We start from the raw sequence: 12,687 nt of genomic DNA, 5'->3' as shown, positions 1-12,687 counted from the left end.
AGTATATCTTAGTTGCAATTAAATTGTAGTAAAGCATAACCTTATGTGTATTTAGTGTACTTTTGTGTGCTAAATTAGAAGAACTTCAAGTACACTTAGTATTCTTTAAGTATATGCTTGTGTGGGGTAATTACATGCTTGATTAGTGATATTAAACTGTACTTTATTTGTGTTACAAGTACATTACAAATTAATTGCATGTGTACTCGAAACACAAGCATTATACCATAAGTGCATTATATTGAGTATAAATGTATGCTCAGTAACACCTTTGGGTTATTCCAAATACTACAAATAGACAAAGACGTTTGTCTTCAATAACAAACTGTTATTACTTAGCCATACTTCGTACAATATACTTTAAACATTACATCGTCTTACACAAGACAGTATTTTAAATGTGTTTCGAATACACTCGACTAATAATCTACACATAATCCACACATAACATAAAAAATATTCTACTCATAATTTACACATAATATACTCATAATATACACATAACATACACATATTCTACTCATAACTTACACATAATATACTCATAATCTACTCATAATATACACATAACATACTCATAATATACACATAATCTACTCATACAAATAATCTACACATAATCTACTCATAACGTGCACATAATTAACTCATAATCTACTCATAATTTACACATAATATACTCATAATATACACATAACATACACATATTCTACTCATAACTTACACATAATAAACTCATAATCTACTCATAATATACACATAATCTACTCATAACATAAACATAATCTACTCATAACATACACATAATCTACTCATAATCTACATGTAATATACTCATAATCTACACATAACCTACTCATAATCTACACAAAATCTACTCATAATCTACACATAACATACTCATAATAAACTCATAATCTACTCATAATATACACATAATCTACTCATAACATACACATAATTTACTCATAACATACACATAATCTACTCATAATCTACACATAATCTACTCATAACATACTCATAATATACACATAATCTACTCATAACCTACTCATAATCTACACATAATCTACTCATAATATACTCATAACCTACTCATAATCTACTCATAATCTACACATAATCTACTCATAATCTACACATAAACTACACAATCTGCTCATAACATACTCATAATATACACATAATCTACTCATAACCTACTCATAATCTACACATAATCTACTCATAATATACACATAATCTACTCATAATATACACATAATCTACTCATAATCTACACATAATCTACACAGTCTGCTCATAACATACTCATAATGTACACATAATCTACTCATAACCTACTCATAATCTACACATAATCTACTCATAATATACACATAATCTACTCATAATATACTCATAATCTACTCATAATTTACACATAATCTACTCATAACATACTCATAATAAACTCATAATCTACTCATAATATACACATAATCTACTCATAACATACTCATAATCTACACATAATCTACGCATAATCTACTCATAATATACACATAATCTACTCATAATCTACTCATAATATACTCATAACATACACATAATCTACACATAATCTACTCATAATATACTCATAACATACACATAATCTACTCATAATCTACTCATAATCTACACATAATCTACTCATAATCTACACATAATATGCTCATAATCTACTCATAATCTACTCATAATATACACATAATCTACTCATAACACACATAATCTACTCATAACATACACATAATCTACTCATAATATACACATAATCTACACACAATCTACTCATAATATACACATAATCTACTCATAATATACACATAATCTACACACAATCTACTCATAATATACACATAATCTACTCATAATATACACATAATCTACTCATAACATACACATAATCTACTCATAACATACACATAATCTACTCATAATATACAAATAATCTACTCATAACATACACATAATCTACTCATAATATACACATAATCTACACACAATCTACTCATAACATACACATAATCTACTCATAACATACACATAATCTACTCATAACATACACATAACATACACATAATATACTCATAACATACACATAATCTACTCATAACATACACATAATCTAATCATAATCTACATGTAATATACTCATAATCTACACATAACCTACTCATAATCTACACAAAATCTACTCATAATCTACACATAACATACTCATAATAAACTCATAATCTACTCATAATATACACATAATCTACTCATAACATACACATAATTTACTCATAACATACACATAATCTACTCATAATCTACACATAATCTACTCATAACATACTCATAATATACACATAATCTACTCATAACCTACTCATAATCTACACATAATCTACTCATAATATACTCATAACCTACTCATAATCTACTCATAATCTACACATAATCTACTCATAATCTACACATAATCTACACAATCTGCTCATAACATACTCATAATATACACATAATCTACTCATAACCTACTCATAATCTACACATAATCTACTCATAATATACACATAATCTACTCATAATATACACATAATCTACTCATAATCTACACATAATCTACACAATCTGCTCATAACATACTCATAATGTACACATAATCTACTCATAACCTACTCATAATCTACACATAATCTACTCATAATATACACATAATCTACTCATAATATACTCATAATCTACTCATAATTTACACATAATCTACTCATAATCTACTCATAACATACTCATAATAAACTCATAATCTACTCATAATATACACATAATCTACTCATAACATACTCATAATCTACACTTAATCTACTCATAATATACACAATCTACACTTAATCTACTCATAATATACACATAATCTACTCATAATATACACATAATCTACACACAATCTACTCATAATATACACATAATCTACTCATAACATACACATAAGCTACTCATAACATACACATAATCTACTCATAACATACACATAATCTACTCATAATATACACATAATCTACACACAATCTACTCATAACATACACATAATCTACTCATAATATACACATAATCTACACACAATCTACTCATAACCTACACATAATCTACACAATCTGCTCATAACATACTCATAATATACACATAATCTACTCATAACCTACTCATAATCTACACATAATCTACTCATAATATACACATAATCTACTCATAATATACACATAATCTACTCATAATCTACACATAATCTACACAATCTGCTCATAACATACTCATAATGTACACATAATCTACTCATAACCTACTCATAATCTACACATAATCTACTCATAATATACACATAATCTACTCATAATATACTCATAATCTACTCATAATTTACACATAATCTACTCATAATCTACTCATAACATACTCATAATAAACTCATAATCTACTCATAATATACACATAATCTACTCATAACATACTCATAATCTACACTTAATCTACTCATAATATACACATAATCTACACTTAATCTACTCATAATATACACATAATCTACTCATAATATACACATAATCTACACACAATCTACTCATAATATACACATAATCTACTCATAACATACACATAAGCTACTCATAACATACACATAATCTACTCATAACATACACATAATCTACTCATAATATACACATAATCTACACACAATCTACTCATAACATACACATAATCTACTCATAATATACACATAATCTACACACAATCTACTCATAACATACACATAATCTGCTCATAACATACACATAATCTACTCATAACATACACATAATCTACTCATAATACACACATAATCTACTCATAACATAAACATAATCTACTCATAACATACACATAATCTACTCATAACATAAACATAATCTACTCATAACATACACATAACCTACTCATAACATACACATAATCTACTCATAATATACACATATTCTACACACAATCTACTCATAACATACACATAATCTACTCATAATATACACATTATCTACACACAATCTACTCATAATATACACATAATCTACTCATAATATACACATAATCTACACACAATCTACTCATAATATACACATAATCTACTCATAACATACACATAAGCTACTCATAACATACACATAATCTACTCATAACACACATAATCTACTCATAATATACACATAATCTACACACAATCTACTCATAACATACACATAATATACTCATAATATACACACAATCTACTCATAACCTACACATAATCTACTCATAATATACACATAATCTACACACAATCTACTCATAACATACACATAATCTACTCATAACATACACATAATCTACTCATAACATACACATAATATACACATAATATACACATAATCTACTCATAACATACACATAATCTACTCATAACATACACATAATCTACTCATAATATACACATAATCTACTCATAACATACACATAATCTACTCATAATATACACATAATCTACACACAATCTACTCATAACATACACATAATCTACTCATAATATACACATAATCTACACTTAATCTACTCATAATATACACATAATCTACACTTAATCTACTCATAATATACACATAATCTACTCATAATATACACATAATCTACACACAATCTACTCATAATATACACATAATCTACTCATAACATACACATAAGCTACTCATAACATACACATAATCTACTCATAACATACACATAATCTACTCATAATATACACATAATCTACACACAATCTACTCATAACATACACATAATCTACTCATAATATACACATAATCTACACACAATCTACTCATAACCTACACATAATCTGCTCATAACATACACATAATCTACTCATAACATACACATAATCTACTCATAATACACACATAATCTACTCATAACATAAACATAATCTACTCATAACATACACATAATCTACTCATAACATAAACATAATCTACTCATAACATACACATAACCTACTCATAACATACACATAATCTACTCATAATATACACATATTCTACACACAATCTACTCATAACATACACATAATCTACTCATAATATACACATAATCTACACACAATCTACTCATAATATACACATAATCTACTCATAATATACACATAATCTACACACAATCTACTCATAATATACACATAATCTACTCATAACATACACATAAGCTACTCATAACATACACATAATCTACTCATAACATACACATAATCTACTCATAATATACACATAATCTACACACAATCTACTCATAACATACACATAATCTACTCATAATATACACATAATCTACACACAATCTACTCATAACCTACACATAATCTACTCATAATATACACATAATCTACACACAATCTACTCATAACATACACATAATCTACTCATAACATACACATAATCTACTCATAACATACACATAATATACACATAATCTACTGATAACATACACATAATCTACTCATAACATACACATAATATACACATAATCTACTGATAACATACACATAATCTACTCATAATATACACATAATCTACTCATAATATACACATAATCTACTCATAATCTACACATAATCTACACAGTCTGCTCATAACATACTCATAATGTACACATAATCTACTCATAACCTACTCATAATCTACACATAATCTACTCATAATATACACATAATCTACTCATAATATACTCATAATCTACTCATAATTTACACATAATCTACTCATAACATACTCATAATAAACTCATAATCTACTCATAATATACACATAATCTACTCATAACATACTCATAATCTACACATAATCTACGCATAATCTACTCATAATATACACATAATCTACTCATAATCTACTCATAATATACTCATAACATACACATAATCTACTCATAATATACTCATAATCTACTCATAATAAACTCATAATCTACTCATAATATACACATAATCTACTCATAATCTACTCATAATATACTCATAACATACACATAATCTACACATAATCTACTCATAATATACTCATAACATACACATAATCTACTCATAATCTACTCATAATCTACACATAATCTACTCATAATCTACACATAATATGCTCATAATCTACTCATAATCTACTCATAATATACACATAATCTACTCATAACACACATAATCTACTCATAACATACACATAATCTACTCATAATATACACATAATCTACACACAATCTACTCATAATATACACATAATCTACTCATAATATACACATAATCTACACACAATCTACTCATAATATACACATAATCTACTCATAATATACACATAATCTACTCATAACATACACATAATCTACTCATAACATACACATAATCTACTCATAATATACAAATAATCTACTCATAACATACACATAATCTACTCATAATATACACATAATCTACACACAATCTACTCATAACATACACATAATCTACTCATAACATACACATAATCTACTCATAACATACACATAACATACACATAATATACTCATAACATACACATAATCTACTCATAACATACACATAATCTAATCATAATCTACATGTAATATACTCATAATCTACACATAACCTACTCATAATCTACACAAAATCTACTCATAATCTACACATAACATACTCATAATAAACTCATAATCTACTCATAATATACACATAATCTACTCATAACATACACATAATTTACTCATAACATAAACATAATCTACTCATAATCTACACATAATCTACTCATAACATACTCATAATATACACATAATCTACTCATAACCTACTCATAATCTACACATAATCTACTCATAATATACTCATAACCTACTCATAATCTACTCATAATCTACACATAATCTACTCATAATCTACACATAATCTACACAATCTGCTCATAACATACTCATAATATACACATAATCTACTCATAACCTACTCATAATCTACACATAATCTACTCATAATATACACATAATCTACTCATAATATACACATAATCTACTCATAATCTACACATAATCTACACAATCTGCTCATAACATACTCATAATGTACACATAATCTACTCATAACCTACTCATAATCTACACATAATCTACTCATAATATACACATAATCTACTCATAATATACTCATAATCTACTCATAATTTACACATAATCTACTCATAATATACTCATAACCTACTCATAATCTACTCATAATCTACACATAATCTACTCATAATCTACACATAATCTACACAATCTGCTCATAACATACTCATAATATACACATAATCTACTCATAACCTACTCATAATCTACACATAATCTACTCATAATATACACATAATCTACTCATAATATACACATAATCTACTCAATCTACACATAATCTACACAATCTGCTCATAACATACTCATAATGTACACATAATCTACTCATAACCTACTCATAATCTACACATAATCTACTCATAATATACACATAATCTACTCATAATATACTCATAATCTACTCATAATTTACACATAATCTACTCATAATCTACTCATAACATACTCATAATAAACTCATAATCTACTCATAATATACACATAATCTACTCATAACATACTCATAATCTACACTTAATCTACTCATAATATACACATAATCTACACTTAATCTACTCATAATATACACATAATCTACTCATAATATACACATAATCTACACACAATCTACTCATAATATACACATAATCTACTCATAACATACACATAAGCTACTCATAACATACACTTAATCTACTCATAACATACACATAATCTACTCATAATATACACATAATCTACACACAATCTACTCATAACATACACATAATCTACTCATAATATACACATAATCTACACACAATCTACTCATAACCTACACATAATCTACTCATAATATACACATAATCTACACACAATCTACTCATAACATACACATAATCTGCTCATAACATACACATAATCTACTCATAACATACACATAATCTACTCATAATACACACATAATCCACTCATAACATAAACATAATCTACTCATAACATACACATAATCTACTCATAACATAAACATAATCTACTCATAACATACACATAACCTACTCATAACATACACATAATCTACTCATAATATACACATATTCTACACACAATCTACTCATAACATACACATAATCTACTCATAATATACACATAATCTACACACAATCTACTCATAATATACACATAATCTACTCATAATATACACATAATCTACACACAATCTACTCATAATATACACATAATCTACTCATAACATACACATAAGCTACTCATAACATACACATAATCTACTCATAACATACACATAATCTACTCATAATATACACATAATCTACACACAATCTACTCATAACATACACATAATCTACTCATAATATACACATAATCTACACACAATCTACTCATAACCTACACATAATCTACTCATAATATACACATAATCTACACACAATCTACTCATAACATACACATAATCTACTCATAACATACACATAATCTACTCATAACATACACATAATATACACATAATATGCACATAATCTACTCATAACATACACATAATCTACTCATAACATACACATAATCTACTCATAATATACACATAATCTACTCATAACATACACATAATCTACTCATAATATACACATAATCTACACACAATCTACTCATAACATACACATAATCTACTCATAATATACACATAATCTACACTTAATCTACTCATAATATACACATAATCTACACTTAATCTACTCATAATATACACATAATCTACTCATAATATACACATAATGTACACACAATCTACTCATAATATACACATAATCTACTCATAACATACACATAATCTACTCATAATATACACATAATCTACACACAATCTACTCATAACATACACATAATCTACTCATAATATACACATAATCTACACACAATCTACTCATAATCTACACATAATCTACTCATAATATACACATAATCTACACACAATCTACTCATAACATACACATAATCTGCTCATAACATACACATAATCTACTCATAACATACACATAATCTACTCATAATACACACATAATCTACTCATAACATAAACATAATCTACTCATAACATACACATAATCTACTCATAACATAAACATAATCTACTCATAACATACACATAACCTACTCATAACATACACATAATCTACTCATAATATACACATATTCTACACACAATCTACTCATAACATACACATAATCTACTCATAATATACACATAATCTACACACAATCTACTCATAATATACACATAATCTACTCATAATATACACATAATCTACACACAATCTACTCATAATATACACATAATCTACTCATAACATACACATAAGCTACTCATAACATACACATAATCTACTCATAACATACACATAATCTACTCATAATATACACATAATCTACACACAATCTACTCATAACATACACATAATCTACTCATAATATACACATAATCTACACACAATCTACTCATAACCTACACATAATCTACTCATAATATACACATAATCTACACACAATCTACTCATAACATACACATAATCTACTCATAACATACACATAATCTACTCATAACATACACATAATATACACATAATCTACTGATAACATACACATAATCTACTCATAACATACACATAATATACACATAATCTACTGATAACATACACATAATCTACTCATAATATACACATAATCTACACACAATCTACTCATAATATACACATAATCTACTCATAATCTACTCATAATATACACATAATGTACTCATAACATACACATAATCTACTCATAATATACACATAATCTACACACAATCTACTCATAACATACACATAATCTACTCATAACATACACATAATATACACATAATCTACTGATAACATACACATAATCTACTCATAATATACACATATTCTACACACAATCTACTCATAACATACACATAATCTACTCATAATATACACATAATCTACACACAATCTACTCATAATATACACATAATCTACTCATAATATACACATAATCTACACACAATCTACTCATAACATACACATAATCTACTGATAACATACACATAATCTACTCATAATATACACATAATCTACACACAATCTACTCATAATATACACATAATCTACACACAATCTACTCATAACCTACACATAATCTACTCATAATATACACATAATCTACACACAATCTACTCATAATATACACATAATCTACTCATAATATACACATAATCTACACACAATCTACTCATAACATACACATAATCTACTCATAACATACACATAATCTACTCATAATATACACATAATCTACTCATAACATACACATAATCTACACACAATCTACACACATGTATCTACTCAGGCACTTTTGAGTCTAAACAGACACACAGTTGACAGAATAGCCATGTGTTAAACTCGCTATAGTTCAGTTCAACGTCAAATGTAGATCAAGTAAATCACTGAAACATCAGCGCCACCTTGAGGATGAAACAGCAACTCCTAATACTGATAATTCACCCCTGAACATCAACGTGTTATTAGTCATTTGTATGAATAAATTTCTCATTTGTGATTTACAGGGCGGCCATAAAACGGGCCACTATGTTTGATTGCTCATATCTTATAAATGCACTTCTACGACTCTTCACTGTCACTGTGATGTCATCATGAGCAACAACTTGCTACAAATAAATAAATATGTCATTGCCCCCCAAAAAACAAACAGGGCCACATAGCGAAAGTGTTCGTTTGCTGCCTTAAGATAAAGTATTTACTTATTTATTTGTAGCAAGTTCTTGCTCACGATGACATCACAGTGACATCATTTTGTTGTTTACAGAGAGTCGTAAAAGTACGCCAGAAGTTGTGTAAATGCCTTTGTGCATGTTTATTGTCTGACTATCACAGTGGTGCTGTATATCCTGTGATAGTCAAATACTCATAAAAATCACATTTATGGAAGCACTTTTATTAGTCTTTAATGACTCTTTACACTTTTGCTCATTAAAAAATTATTTTTTGATTGATTTAGTATAAGAGTAAGGTTGAGGAATACTAAAGAGGTGTCTGCAGAAATGATGAGGTCACTAAAGACCTGATGACTTTATATAGTAGTTCTAACATGGTGTTATTGATGTGTTTGTGTGTTTGTGTGTTTGTTGTTCAGGGGTTCAGCGATCGCTAAGATCATCGGTCACAATGTGAAAGCGTCCAATCGCTTTGATCCTCTGGTGAACATGTGGGTTTATGAAGAGATGATTGATGGACGAAAACTCACCGAGATCATCAACACAGATCATGAGAACGTCAAATATCTGCCCGGACACAAACTGCCCAAAAACGTGGTGTGTATTTGTCTTTGTGAGGGTCACCTCACCGTCCCATGATCATAATCTGTACAGGCTACAAACATGCGTGTGCTCATTAAAGTGAAACCACTCAGGGAACGTTCTGGCTAACGTTCTCTAAAGGTTCTCTCATAACATTAATAGAAAGTTTATTCATGCATCATTAGAGGAACGTCTTTAAACGTTTCCAGACTGTTCCTATAACCAAGAACAAATGTTCTTAAAATGTTTTGAACACTCCCACAACTGCCAAATAACATTTTCATAATCGAATGAGAGACAACTCTCGGTTCCTCAACGTAATCAATTCTCTTTAGAGTGTACTACGGTGTTACCATCATGTTAGTATCCAAAAACATGTTCTTACATTGCTTTAGAAAGTTCTTGTGTTACCCGCCCACTTTATTGAAGATAATCCTCCTGTTATAAACAAGTTATAACAGATTAAAGGGACAGTTCTGTCATCATTTATTCACCCTCATGTCATCCCAGATGTGACTTTCTTTCTTCCTCACAAATGAAGATTTTTAGAAGACTATTTCAGCTCTGTAGGTCCATACAATGCAAGTGAATGGTGACCAGAACAGCTCCAAAAGCACATAAGTGCAGCATAAAAGTAATTAATAAGACTCCAGTGGTTTAATCCAAACAGATCAATATTAAAGTATTTTTTTATTACTATTTCCCTCTTGCCAAGTGTGGGGTGATATGCACAAAGATGTGAATCACCAAAACGAAATTAAGAAAGTGAAAGTGGAGATTTATTGTAAAAAATGACTTAAATATTGACTGAGTGGTGGTGGCGTAGTGGCTAAAGCACATGACTGTAATCATAAGGTTGCTGGTTCGATCCCCACAGTCACCACCATTGTGTCCTTGAGTAAGGCACTTAAATCCAGGTTGCTCCGGGGGGATTGTCCCTGTAATAAGTGCACTGTAAGTCACTTTGGATAAAAGCGTCTGCCAAATGCATAAATGTAAATGTAAATATTGATTTCTCACCCACAGCTATCATATCACTTCTGAAGGCATGGATTAAATCACTGGAGTCTTATTGATTACTTTTATGCTGCCTTTATGTGCTTTTTGGAGCTTCAAAGTTC

The 12,687-nt window shown here is 28.4% G+C and overlaps 1 protein-coding gene across 1 annotated transcript in view; it reads left to right on the top strand.

Moving 5' to 3' along the window:
- gpd1c (glycerol-3-phosphate dehydrogenase 1c) overlaps positions 1-12,687 on the top strand; it is a 31,489-nt gene that overhangs the window by 1,177 nt on the left and 17,625 nt on the right. Inside the window, exon 2 of the mRNA XM_052135877.1 lies at positions 11,404-11,581. Within this exon, the coding sequence (XP_051991837.1) occupies positions 11,404-11,581 (178 nt within the window). The remainder of the gene's footprint in view (positions 1-11,403; positions 11,582-12,687) is intronic.

Source organism: Xyrauchen texanus, chromosome 10, assembly GCF_025860055.1.
Source record: "Xyrauchen texanus isolate HMW12.3.18 chromosome 10, RBS_HiC_50CHRs, whole genome shotgun sequence".
In the NCBI taxonomy this organism is placed as follows: Eukaryota; Metazoa; Chordata; class Actinopteri; order Cypriniformes; family Catostomidae; genus Xyrauchen; species Xyrauchen texanus.
The sequence above is the reverse complement of the archived record's forward strand: the minus strand, read 5'-3'. Positions and strand labels throughout refer to the sequence as shown.